This window comes from Paramisgurnus dabryanus, chromosome 5, assembly GCF_030506205.2.
Source record: "Paramisgurnus dabryanus chromosome 5, PD_genome_1.1, whole genome shotgun sequence".
NCBI classification, from domain to species: Eukaryota; Metazoa; Chordata; class Actinopteri; order Cypriniformes; family Cobitidae; genus Paramisgurnus; species Paramisgurnus dabryanus.
The window spans coordinates 20,571,503-20,584,677 of NC_133341.1; the positions used below are offsets into that span (position 1 = coordinate 20,571,503).

Consider the following 13,175-nt stretch of genomic DNA (forward strand, 5'->3'; position numbering starts at 1 on the left):
GTTCTAAGCGAATCTGCGAGACGTTAGTTTTTGTTGACGTTTGAATTGTTTTCAAACAGACGGAGCGTAGCTAACTCCTCCCCCTCCCTTCCGTGCTTTCATGAACGCGCCCAACCCCTACCCCCACATCCTTCTTGTTGTTTATTGGCTGAAACACTTTGTTATGGTTTCAGTTTGTAGGTTTGGCCACTATGTTGTTATTGCCGTTTGTGAAGCCGGGGCTGTCTACAGAGATCGCGTTTTTTACAGTTTGATCAGCGGACAGGGTGCAAGCAGATAGTGAGGAGATGCTTGCTGTATGTAACAAAAAATGTTTTATGGTCTAAAACGCGTCAATTCGCTTAGAGCACCTTTAATGACCGTTCTTTAAAAAATCTATTGACAGTTTTCATTCAGCCATTAGCTTTCATGACATGGTCAAACCGACCTGAGAAGGGTCAGAAGATCAGAGACTGTTAAACTTAACAAGGTCTTAAACTTCCTGTTGAGTTTATCATTAATATGTTTCACTTGGACAGCAGCAGGAAGTGCAAATGTGTTTTATCTTGTGTAAGTCAGGTAGTGTTCAGCTGATAGTGGGATTCAAAGGCTTAAACCAGTAGTGCAAATGTAAAGGGATATATTTTACTATAATTATGTTATAGTTTGGGGGGGGTCACAGGTAGTCCCTGACTCTGCAGTTTAACCAGCAGTGTTTGTTGTAATCCACATAGCCTATATAATCAAACAGCTGAAGCCACAAGAAATGATAGGAGACTTTATTGATTAAAATGATTTTTGGAACAAGCTCGGTTTCATACATTTTCTTCATTTGGTTAGTTGTTTAGAAAGTCAATTATTTCAATTTTCCATCAACATTTTGCCCCCCACTGTATGTTTTTAGTCATATATCTTCTTTCTAATCTTTAGGGCCTGAGAGGTCTAATGGGGGAGCAAGGAAAACACGGCCCTCAAGGATCACAGGTGAGTGTAACAACTGATAAGGTCTTTAAACCTCAAAATTTATTTTTTTGCAGGCAAAAGGAGTTGGACAGCCAACATTTGAATGTTATGAAAACCATGTGCTCGTCAAAAATATAATGTTGTATTTATTACTATTATTCATCTCAGAATGTCCAAAACGATTCTGAGGCACCTTTAAAAATGCTGTAGTATTTCTATCCTTATTTTCGATCTTTTTGTCGTCTTGAAATGTATTTTCTTAATTAGCTAGGGATTGGTTACCAAAAATGAAAACTCTGTAAAAATATTGGGTCTCATTCACTAAGCATGCGTACAAACACACATTTGTGCGTGAAATGTGCGTACGGATATTTTAAAATGTCAAACATTTAAAAAATACTAAAACCATTCGTACGCAATAATCACGTAAACTATAATCAAATACTAGGCTATAATTATGATGTTTATAATAATGTTGATATAAAATTAACATGATTATTTTTTATATTATAATATTTACTGTATTATATATTATAATACATGATCTATATTATTATTATTATGTACATTGTATTATACATTATTATAGCCTACTTATTTTTTTCTATACATACAGTATAAAGAAGATTTGCATTATGACAAATCTTTACGCTTCCTCACTTTTTAAATCTCTATTTGAAAGCGTCTGCTTAATGCCTAATGTAAACGTCATGTAAATGTAATGAGAAGTCCAAACGTCAATCACTTGCTCTCCTGTCTGTTTTATTATAGATACAGATGCGCGTCTCTGTCATATTAATTAAATGGCATATTTTTTTCCACATCCAATACTTATTTAATGTTACTCTGGTCGGTGGACAGTGCTGGCTTCCTCCAGCAACAGCAAAACCTCCCAAATACAAAATGCAAAGGAAATCCGTACTTTACCGATAATAAATATGATCATGGATTTCTTTTCGAGCTCTTTTGCTTCTATGACAAACTGCTCAAAAATTTTCTCTGGACTAGCGCTGCGGATAGCCCTTATATGGAGCTGGTTGGGGCGTGTTTTATGCAAATTACGAACCTTGTGCACACGGCCGCTCATGTCGAACACTCGAAATTCACTAACGTAAGAACAAGTATAATGGTGCGTTTACACGAACCGCGTTTCAGGCGTCAAAATCACGTCTACTGCGCTTAGTTTGCTGCTTGAACAGTTTGAATGCATTTGCGCGTGTAGAGCGGAGTAGACGCGCGAAGAAAGCAAGCATTTGACGCGCGTCAGAGTCAAAATCCGGTTCTTGTGGGAAGGGCAAGTGCTATGCAGTTGTCTGTTTGCAAGATGACTTATGTTGATGGTGCATTTATCCAGAAAGCTACCGGTTTGTATTTGGTAACCTTACTATAGGGGGAAAATAACGGCGTGAGGCGATAAACGTCACGTGACTCTAAAGTGAAGAGTGTATTACAACTTACCAGGTTGCCCAAAGTCCTCACTGACACTCTTTCATGCGAGGTCCTTTTTATTCCTGTCTCTATAGAAATAAGAACTTGTGTCATATACTGTAGCTCCGGGTGACTGCTTACAGACAATATCAAGCGTTGGTTGAATGAGTGACTCCGGGCGGGGCTGCCACCACAGCAGCAAGCAGGCTCCTAAATGGTTAACGCGGCGCAAAATTTTGCCAAAGTTCAATTGCTTCAACTAGGGCGTCACCCGCAAATTTGCGTGAACCGCAAAATGCACAAAAAGCATAATTTGTGCGTACCGCGCACAACGCTCAATTCGCGCCTTTCGCGTGATCTAGATGCGCGAATGAGGCGGAAACGCGTCTTAAAGTCGCAATGAAATTCAAAAAACTATATATATTTTTTTTTAAATTGTGGTATTATTAACAAATGACTTATCTGTGAGCTTCATTACTTTTTAAATAATTTGTGTGTGCTCATAATCTTTAATCAAAAATGCAAATCTCCTCCCCTCCTCAAAACGCTCTCTCTTCACTTCCGGTCAAAAGTATAGCAGGTGGGCGGGGTTCAGGAGAAGATCGCAGCGATTAGCAATTAGCAACACGACCCAACTTCAAACGATCCAATCAGATCTCGATGGACAAATTCAATTCTAGCCCTGCCTTATTTCATCTCAAAAGCCGTTTCATTCGGATATACGTCACCACGAGGAAAATAAGGCAATCACTACTTGTTACTGTAATGAATGAGACCCTGTGTCCCGGTTTTCCCCATTAGTACAGAATTTGAAATATATGACTAAAGAGTGATGGTTATTAAATGAATGACACAAGTTACAATTTGATTTCTCATTTATAAGGGCCCAATTGGACGACCAGGACAAGATGGCACCCCAGGCCCTCCTGGTGAAAAGGTAAGTCTCTCAAAGCTGTATATCATCATCAAAACATTTTAATAGCAAATAACAGTACAATGTTTGTTTCTTAGGGCTTCACTGGAAAACCAGGCATGGCAGGTCTACAGGGTCCTGTAGGAATGTATGTAAGTGTCACGTTGTCCAGTGTCACTAGCTGTTGATGTGTTCTGGAAACTGGTATCGAGATCTTCTGCAGTATGGCTTGCTAATGTGCTGATTAGTTCTTATGAGGCTGGTTAACCACAGAAAGTTGGCCTAAAATTTTAAGCATGTTTACACTCATTAACTACTTAGGCCGGGTTATTAGCCAGTTGCAAGCTGGTCAACCAGTGTGATCTGTATGATACTGTAGCCGGTTCATCAGCTAAAATATTTGCTGGTGACATGCACCAAAACCAGCATCAGATGAACATTGTCCACATAAATGTATGGTTGTAGCAGGGATTTGATTGTATGTTGTTTTTTCGCTCTCAGGGTTATCCAGGAGCCCCAGGCCTTCATGGAAAGCCAGGTCACGGAGGAGAGAGGGTTAGTACTTCCTATCTGCTGTAAATATTTAACAAGCACTTCAAAGATTTCTCGAGTCATTCAGTTGAAGATGTTATACTACTGTATGTATTGTGTGAATTTACATTTACAGGGTGAACCTGGGATCAGGGGACCTGTGGGTCCATTAGGAGAAAGAGGGAAATCTGTAAGTATTTCGGCCTTGTATTTCAGCCAGTAAATATTGTTTCTTAACTCTTTCCCCGCCATTGACGAGATATCTCGTCAATTAAGAGAAAACGCTTCCTCGCCAATGACGAGATTTTCCGTCTTTCCGCAATACCGCTATTATCCACCAGGTGGCACCCTTCCGCAACTTTTTAAACCCGGAAGTATTGCCCTATGGCAAGCTGCTGCATGTCCGTGTCTGTTTTAAAGATTGCTCTGAATGGGATCTCTATGAAAAGTCCGTCACAAAAATGGAATTATCTCTGCTTTTTGCTCAAAATATGGTATTTTTGCAAAAACCTACCCATATTCAAAAGCTGATTGCAAAAGAACCACTAAAGGTAGGAGTATGTTTATATATTTAAAGAAGAACATTTTCTGGAAGGCATTAAACTTTGGTGAAAATCATGAAAAACGCTGGCGCTGGCTGGCAACTTTTTTTTAAAACGCTGGCGGTGAAAGAGTTAATATTTCTTTTGGTACAGCATACTGTCAGCAAAAATGGTAAAAAATGGTCCCAAGCTAGTGGAGCAGTACCCTTTATAAAGGTCCTTATGTGAACCATTTAAATACTAGTGTCCATTCTTTAGTAACAATATATACTATACTGTACCCCTGAGGTACTTGTATGAACTCTTTAGGTACTTTTTGAAAGGGTACTGCCCCAGTGACAACTAGAGACCATTTTTTGACATTTGTTAACTGTCTTAGGGTTTACCTGGCCCGCCTGGTGAGAGAGGCCCCCCTGGACCACAGGTAAACTAACAACGTTCACATTTAAAAAAAAAAAAAAGTTAATATCATTTTTCTTTTGAGAGACGTTTTCTATAATGTTTTCCACCATTACTTAGGGTCGCCAAGGGGAGATTGGACATACTGGCTTCCAAGGAGCACCTGTATGTAACTCTTTCTAGTTTATATATTCAGAATGATCAGCAGCAGCAAGTAAAAACAAATATAGTGAAGCTTATCTTGTTATTTTGTATGAATTATGTCTTGCTGATGAACATCTGTGTCCTTAGCAGTCAACAAATAATCACAGGATTTCTGATGCTCTATCTTTTCATGGATGTATTACAAGTATGTGTATATATATTTATAAATTCAGGGACCCCCAGGGCTGCCGGGGGCTGATGGTATGACAGGAAAGCAAGGCCCCCCAGGAAGCCTTGGTCCCCATGGGCCACAGGGAAAACATGGACCAATTGGATTGCCAGTGAGTGGGTACCCTAACTTTGATTGTAGTTTTTTTCCAATTAATTTTATCAAAGTAACCTGTTTAAATATGTATCTGAGTATAAAGTGTGTATTCTGCTTGTGTTGTTTTATATTTCAGGGCTTACCAGGGGTACAGGGAAGAGCTGGTCAAGCTGGAGAGAAAGGCGAGCAGGTAGGACACTTACAGTAAAACTCTATACTCATAGCATATGGTGCCTACATTTTCTTTCTTTCCCCTTTTTGAGTGACAAATGCAAAATAAATCTTTCAAAATATTTCAAAAGGTTTTTCTGTTTGTATTTTAAGGGAATGCCAGGATCTCCAGGTGACCTTGGATCAATAGGACTCAATGGGCCACAGGTCAGTTCATTTCATATACAGTTAATTTCTGTTAAGACCATTAGTCCTGTTAAGTGCCCTAAATCAACCTCCTTGATTTTTGGGCAGATTACCAAAATGTAAGCAACTGTATTTTGAGCAAAAGCAAACATAATTGTTTTAATGATATGAGGAGATAATATCGGAAAATAAAGTAAATGTGCAAATATAGGAAAGTTTACATAGTCTTAAAGGACACTTCACTTTTTTTGAAAATATGCTAATTTTCCAGCTCCCCTAGAGTGAAAGATTTGATTTTTACCGTTTTGAAATCCATTCAGCTGATCTCTTGGTCTGGTGTTACAGTAGGCTACCACTTTTAGCATAGCTTAGCACAATCCATTGAATATGATTAGACCATTAGCATTGTGCTCAAAAATAACTGCAGGAGGCGCAATGATATTACGCAGTGCCCGAAAATAGTCCCCTGCTATTGAAAGTTACCAAGGGGCTATTGTCTCTTTAAGTGTTGGAGTTTTCTTGAAGTGTTTTAAACAGTTATTTTAGTAAAATATGAGTAAACTTTATGAGTAAATACTATTTTGTCATGTCTGTGTACTGTAGGGCCATCCTGGTCCAACTGGTCCTGAAGGTTCACCAGGAGCAAAAGGGGAATTTGTAAGTTAGAAGGTTTTTTATTTATTAAAAGATTAAAAATGCAGAAAATTGGTGCCGGTTTACATCCACCCATGAAACAATAACATTTCTTTATCCGCAATATTGTAATTCAAATGATTTTATTGGTGTATTGGTTTATAAGGGATCACCTGGACCCAGTGGAAAGCCTGGCCCAAATGGACTTTCAGGAGAACAAGGGCCTCCTGGCTCTCAGGGAGTGCAGGGTGAGCCAGGACGAATTGGTAAAGAGGTTAGTTTTATTAATTACCTATTTTTGAGCTATGCATATTTAAACGTCATTATGTACATGCATGTATGTACATTATAACTTTTTATATGCAGGGAGATATCGGACCTCCGGGTGATATTGGAGACCCAGGGCGCAAAGGACAAAAGGTATTGTAATTCAACATAGGCATTGATGAAGTTTAAAGAGCACCTATTATCCGATTCACGTTTTTAAATTTCCTTTGGTGTGTAAGTGTGTATCAGTACATGTTAACGATAATGCAAAAAGTACATATTCCACAAGTAAACGGTGACGTGAGTTATCGTCTCCAACGTAAATCTCTTTTCTTGGACAACAACAAACACACGGATTGTAGGCAATCGTTTTCTTCCTGGGATTGGTGATGTAGACAAGACCAACGTTATCATAATTCCTCACGCTTCAGACTTACAGCCTGTAAATTAACTCCTGTTAGCAACCGAATCTGACATCAGAGGTATTCAGGCCAATCACAACGTATAGATTAGCTGCCAATCAGGGACACAGAGCTTTTCAAATCCGTGCATTTCAGGAAAAGAGTTGAATCTGGAGCTACAAAAATGTACGGTATGAGGAAAATAATATGTTTTTTAACCATAAACCACGCAAACACATTATATAATACCAAATACACAAAATAACGTAGTTTTTTAGCAATAATAGGTGCTCTTCAAAATTGCACAGTTGAAGTGTACAGTATACACTAATAAGGTTGCAACAGTAGCCACATTCTTATCTTTTTTTAATTCTTATTCATTTTAGGGTGACATAGGACATCAAGGATCTTCTGGAAGACCAGGGCCAGCTGGAATTTTGGGGGATAGAGGAGAGGAAGGACCAAAAGGGAACAAAGGCTACGTTGGACCACAAGTTTGTAACCTCCTATATTTTGGTGTTCAAGTTAATCCTTTTATTCATCAATAAAAAATCATATTTTTATTAGACAGACCCATCAGCTTCTAGCTAAGAAGAAACTCCCATACCTGACTTGTATTTTCATTGTGCCATTAAAAACAAAGAAATAAAATAAAATATCAACGTCTCTTCACCAGGGCCAAAATGGGTTGATGGGAAAGATCGGCCCGTCTGGGTTGATGGGTCTAGTGGTAAGTTTTTTTTATTTAGGTTGCATAAACCTAGTTTTAATACATTTTGTTTGTATAACCAAAGAACCTATTATAGTATGATGCAAAATATGCTTTCAGCTTGTTTCTGTATACTATTGGATGAACTGTGCCTGTTTTTGCAGGGTTTGATGGGTCTTTTGGGACCACCGGGAGACAATGGTTCGCCAGGGCCAAAGGTATCACTAAACTTTCCTCCCTCATGTTTCTTTCATCAATGTTTCTTATAATACAGTAGCTCCAGATTACCCTAAGTTATACGTCTCCCACTGTAACACACCAACTCCCTACCTAGGGAGAAACTGGATCATCCGGGATGACTGGCTTTCCAGGAGATCAAGGCGATCGGGTAAAAGATTGTTTTCCATAAAACAAAAGTTTGGGTAAAATAATGTCATCTGATTTGCAAGCACAACTGAACTGACTTTAGTATTTGGTGGCCCAATATGAGGCTAAATTGTTACTATATGGGGTAAATTAGATCCTGCCTATGCCAGTATGTCTTTTTGTTTACTTGTTTAGCCAAAAATCATAAATGATGATATTGGAATTAACCAAAAAAACTTCAATTTAAGAAGGCTTTTAAGGAGGTGTTTAAAAACCACTAGAACTCCATGTTGACTCTCAACCTTATAGTTACAGTAAACCCTGGTGACATCTTATAGTCCCTCTTATATTGGCTGCCAATTGATATCACCGACACTGGGGTGAGGAAAGGTGAGCCTCTGAAAGTCAAACCAAATTGTGTGTCTTATTTTGTCTGCAGGGAATGGCTGGGCAGAGAGGCTTAAAAGGGGTTATGGGGAAAGCAGGACCTCAAGTAAGTACAGCTACTTATTACAAGGTTAAATCACAGTTACACTGCTAGATTTACAGGGTACAGATACTGTAATACTCGTATTGCAGGGAGCCGTGGGTCCCAGAGGCCCTGAAGGCTTATTGGGCCTGAAGGGTATGCCAGGACAAGAGGGACCTAAAGGTGAACCAGGAAGAAAAGGTCCTCCAGGCCAGATGGTGAGGCTATGAATACAGTGGTTTGTGACAATGTAGTGTGTAAATGAAGTATGCTTGGTGCCAGCTGATGAATATCTTTTGTACAGGGACCACCGGGTCTTGCTGGCCCTGAAGGCCTCTTTGGATTGCCAGGCACAGAGGTAGAATTTGTCTTGAAAATACTACAGTATTATAGTATAACTATTTTCCAAAATACTACTAATGTAATATTTTTAACAAACTACCTTGCATTTAATTCAGTCCTATTTGATTATGTTTGCAGGGACTTCCAGGAGAAGCTGGCGCTCAAGGTCCTGTTGGCCCACCAGGCCTACAGGTCTGTGTTTTTAAAGTTAAAATATATCAAGGAAATCTCCTATCAATGCCTAAATTCCAACACACTAACTAAATTTAAGATGACCATACGTGCCATTCTTCATGGACGTCTTGGCCAGGATTTCGGGTTTGTCTTCGAAAGTCGTATTTGTCGACCGCATACGTAATAGAGGATTATTATTATTATTACAGAAAAGCAACCGTTACATTTTAAGGTAAGAATGAAACTACGATTGTATGTCTTATGTTTTTAACTCTTTCACCGCCAGCGTTTTTAAAAAAAGTTGCCAGCCAGTGCCAGCGTTTTTCATGATTTTCACATAAGTTTAATGTCTTCCAGAAAATGTTCTTCTTCAAATATATAAACATACAATATACCAAATGAAAGAACAGACCCTCTGCTTTCAAAAAAAAAAAAAAAAAACCGTTTCATCCTACCTTCAGTAGTTCTTTTGTAATCAGCTTTTGAATATGGGTAGGTTTCTGCAAAAACACCACATTTTGAGCAACAAGCAGAGATAATTCCATTTTTGTGACGGACTTTTCATAGAGATCCCATTCAGAGTGATCTTTAAAACAGACACGGAACTTGCAGCAGCTTTCCATAGGGCTTCCGGGTTTACTTCCGGGTTTAAAAAGTTGCGGAACCTAGTGGATAATAGCGGTATTGCGGAAAGACGGAAAAACTCGTCATTGGCGGGGAAGCGTTTTCTCTTGATTGACGAGATATCTCGTCAATGGCGGGGAAAGAGTTAACTGAATGGCGTATGCGGTCAGCAAATACAACTTCCAGAAGACGCACCGAAATTCTGGCCAGGACCCGTCCGGGAAGAATGGCACGTATGGTCACCCTACTGAATTCAGTGTCTGGATGCTACATGTTCTGTTTGTGTTTAACCATTTAAGGGTCCTAGTGGCGAACCAGGGCTCCCGGGAAGGGATGGACAGAAAGGTCAGAAGGTGAGAGCCATCTCTAATATATGGCTTTGGAACCTAAAATACTTAACACTTTATAGATTTTCATTTTATTTAATTGTTACATTTATCCTCTCCAGGGAAAAGATGGTCGAGAGGGTCATCCTGGAAAAACTGGACATTCTGGAAAGAAAGTAAATACAACAATACATTTTGTTGTGATTTATATGATTTATAGGATTGTTTTTAAATCACAGTCTGTTACTTTTAGGGCAAAAAGGGAAAAGCTGGTCACAGGGGTCTCAGAGGGTCCAGAGGGGAGAAGGTACATACATATTGATTTTGCACTTTTTAACCTTGAGCATGTTTACTAGCTTTTGTTTGATTTTTAACAGGGACAGCAGGGTTCAGTGGGTATGACTGGACCTCCTGGACCGTCAGGACTACATGTAGGTGAACACATACACCTGATTTCTATTGTGTATATTTTTATTTACAAGCTACATTTACATAATTAATGAAGAAATCTAGCCTCATATTTGAGTGAATGACCCGATAAACAAGCATAATTTACAATTATTGCTGGCAGTCCCTGGAGTTTGTGCCACACCGAAAAAACTGAAAAAACGTTTTTTTTTCCAAAAGTTTTCCTCAAGTCACATTTGCACATGGGGAGTGGGCATAAGTGTGTAAAAATTAAACAGATGTTAATCCTTGTGCATTGTTCCAATTCACTACCCTTTTGTATAGTGGATTAATTTTTTTTTAATAAATCTTTTAATCAACCTAAGTACTAATCAAAACTACCAAATCTTTACAAAAAAAATAATAAAATCATGATTTTAACTCTTTAATTGCCAAGTTCATAAGTGGTGTCACTGATTTGTGGGGGAAAAACACAAACTGATTGATTTTCAATATAAAAGTGATTGTGGACTGGATTTTTTTTACCTTTTCACAGTCTTGGGCATGTCAAAGATTAGTAAAATCATTGGCTTTGATGCATTGGTAGTTTTTGTGTAGCATTAGTTTTATTTTTATGCAAAAAATTTGAAAAACAAAAAAAAATGAATCTGATAATTTTTAACAGCCATTGAATGTAATGTTTTATCCACTTACAACACAAAATGTAGCAAATTTGCCCACGTTGTCTTTTTGAGTTTTTGAACAATTTCAAAGCATTTTCTCAAAATATGTGTAAATTTAAGATTTGTCACCAAAAATCATTCCATTTGCTGAAACACAGAGAAAGTTGTGGCCTAATTAAGACTTTAAATTATAAATGTGTTAAACTATACAAATGTTTGTCTGGTCTGCATGAACATAACACACAGATTGTTCTGTATGGTTTCAGGGTTTACCGGGCATCCGGGGTGAGAAAGGGGACATGGGGAAAAAGGGCTCTGAGGTATGGGGATTACTCTGGAATTGTCATGGTAAAACTGGTAGTTACACAAAATGCACAAAATGGAGAACCTTGAAGCTTGATCTTCGTTCTGTCTATAGGGAGAAAAAGGAGACATAGGGCCACTTGGTCCTCTGGGAAGGGATGGACTAAAGGTACTTGCATTCATTAAAACTAACCTCTAAAAACCCTAACAATCATGTTAAAAGCGAGGGAGTAATTGTCTGCACTTTGTGTAATTTTGAGTCTGCGTTGTTTTGTTTCAGGGGGAGCAGGGTTTGCATGGGGAGAAGGGAAGAGATGGAGCAAAGGGAGAGCAGGTGACTTGGTTATACATGTACATATTTCTTATACAGTATAATGGGACTATTTTGATGTAGACTTTGAAATTCAAAAATGGTTCTTTGCAGCAATGGCGTTGAACCTATATAGTCATAGTCAACATAAAGGCCTTGTGGACATTTAAGGTTGGAACCAAAAAGACCAGACTGGGGGGAACCCCTTTTTAAAAGTGTATAGACTGTTTCATCGGTCGCATGTGCGCTGACGAGATACACGTCAGGATCCGAACTTTACTTCCGGTTTAGTTTTTTTAATGGTCTGACTAGTTGCTAAACTGATCTCTTGAACAAATGCCTCATCGAAAATAACAAATGTTTTGGGTTTCTTAGTAATCTATGTGTTGTTTTTTTGCTTGTTATATAAATAAACTACGTTTAAAGAACTTTGTTGTTATTTATTTTTAGCAGAGTTTACCGGAAGTTACGTGCGGACCACGACAGCCGCTTGTTTATGTTGTAACTACTGAAACCGTTTATAATATGGAGTAATTTATGTCTTTTTTAGGGGGATATTGGCCCAACGGGTCATAGAGGGTCACCAGGTCTACCAGGGATGCCTGTAAGTTATCAATATCTGGGGCCGTATTCACAAAGCATTTTATCTTACCACTAAGAGTACTCCTAAATCGCACTAAAAGATTTTAGCTAGGAGTTTTCTCTTAAAAGTTATTCACAACGCCTTTCAGACCTACTTTTAGTAAGGAAAAATGATAACTCCTAAACTAAGAGTGAGTCTTCGTTGCTACGGATGACGTCAATTCTCATGCACGAGCTGCCTCGCAATGACCACGGTGATTGGTTGTTAGATGATAGGGCTGTCATGCGTAACATAACACAGACGCACCAAATCATTGAATTTCAACATCGAAATATGTCTGTGTCCTACACAAAATAATAATAGTAATGCCATCGAAATGCATATATTAAAGAAAAGTCGTGAATGAAATTAAATTAAATCAAGGTAGCCTAATACCCAAATGAAATACGCCAATTGCCTAATAATAAAAAACGACATTACATTAACACTTGCTTGATTAATTGACATCCTATTAGCCTAAATAGACTACTTAAAGCAAGGAAATGTTGCCCATATTGAAGAATCCTAATGTAATAAATAAATGACGGTGGATTATGAACTCGCCAAAACGGAAAAGAAAGCCCAACTGGATGCAAGATCAGTTACTGCTGCTGTCCCAGTTGGTGCTGGAAAAAAGAAACGTAATAAAAGGGAAATTCGGCACTAAGATATCAAGCAAAACTAAGCGTGAGACATGCGAGACAATGATGCGCGGGTCAATGTACAAAACAACCGACACCCGACCAACGTTTTCAACTAACCCGCCCGCAAGTCGGACTGCAAAAAATCCGCGGGTGACCTCAGGGATCCGCTCATTTCGGATCAACCCGCGCATTACTGATGGGAGAGGATTTGTTGCAGATCAATGCAGCATTCCCGCTTGTGTCGCGAACCCCGGACGACTGCGAGAGGCGGTGGTATCGCAGTAGAGGGTTGAGATTTCAGCTTTTAAACAGACTAGCATGGCAACAGGTATGC

At 38.8% G+C, this 13,175-nt stretch overlaps 1 protein-coding gene across 1 annotated transcript in view; it reads left to right on the forward strand.

The window, feature by feature from the left end:
* The window catches only part of LOC135732300 (uncharacterized), a 41,656-nt gene that overhangs the window by 25,102 nt on the left and 3,379 nt on the right, over positions 1 to 13,175 (forward strand). Inside the window, exons 27-55 of the mRNA XM_065250244.1 lie at positions 910 to 963; positions 3,254 to 3,307; positions 3,382 to 3,435; positions 3,785 to 3,838; positions 3,951 to 4,004; positions 4,736 to 4,780; positions 4,876 to 4,920; positions 5,133 to 5,240; positions 5,361 to 5,414; positions 5,549 to 5,602; positions 6,185 to 6,238; positions 6,381 to 6,488; positions 6,581 to 6,634; positions 7,269 to 7,376; positions 7,559 to 7,612; positions 7,756 to 7,809; positions 7,926 to 7,979; positions 8,397 to 8,450; positions 8,537 to 8,644; positions 8,731 to 8,784; positions 8,907 to 8,960; positions 9,866 to 9,919; positions 10,015 to 10,068; positions 10,146 to 10,199; positions 10,270 to 10,323; positions 11,229 to 11,282; positions 11,381 to 11,434; positions 11,546 to 11,599; positions 12,126 to 12,179. Coding sequence (XP_065106316.1) covers positions 910 to 963; positions 3,254 to 3,307; positions 3,382 to 3,435; positions 3,785 to 3,838; positions 3,951 to 4,004; positions 4,736 to 4,780; positions 4,876 to 4,920; positions 5,133 to 5,240; positions 5,361 to 5,414; positions 5,549 to 5,602; positions 6,185 to 6,238; positions 6,381 to 6,488; positions 6,581 to 6,634; positions 7,269 to 7,376; positions 7,559 to 7,612; positions 7,756 to 7,809; positions 7,926 to 7,979; positions 8,397 to 8,450; positions 8,537 to 8,644; positions 8,731 to 8,784; positions 8,907 to 8,960; positions 9,866 to 9,919; positions 10,015 to 10,068; positions 10,146 to 10,199; positions 10,270 to 10,323; positions 11,229 to 11,282; positions 11,381 to 11,434; positions 11,546 to 11,599; positions 12,126 to 12,179 — 1,764 coding nt within the window. The remainder of the gene's footprint in view (positions 1 to 909; positions 964 to 3,253; positions 3,308 to 3,381; positions 3,436 to 3,784; positions 3,839 to 3,950; positions 4,005 to 4,735; positions 4,781 to 4,875; positions 4,921 to 5,132; positions 5,241 to 5,360; positions 5,415 to 5,548; positions 5,603 to 6,184; positions 6,239 to 6,380; positions 6,489 to 6,580; positions 6,635 to 7,268; positions 7,377 to 7,558; positions 7,613 to 7,755; positions 7,810 to 7,925; positions 7,980 to 8,396; positions 8,451 to 8,536; positions 8,645 to 8,730; positions 8,785 to 8,906; positions 8,961 to 9,865; positions 9,920 to 10,014; positions 10,069 to 10,145; positions 10,200 to 10,269; positions 10,324 to 11,228; positions 11,283 to 11,380; positions 11,435 to 11,545; positions 11,600 to 12,125; positions 12,180 to 13,175) is intronic.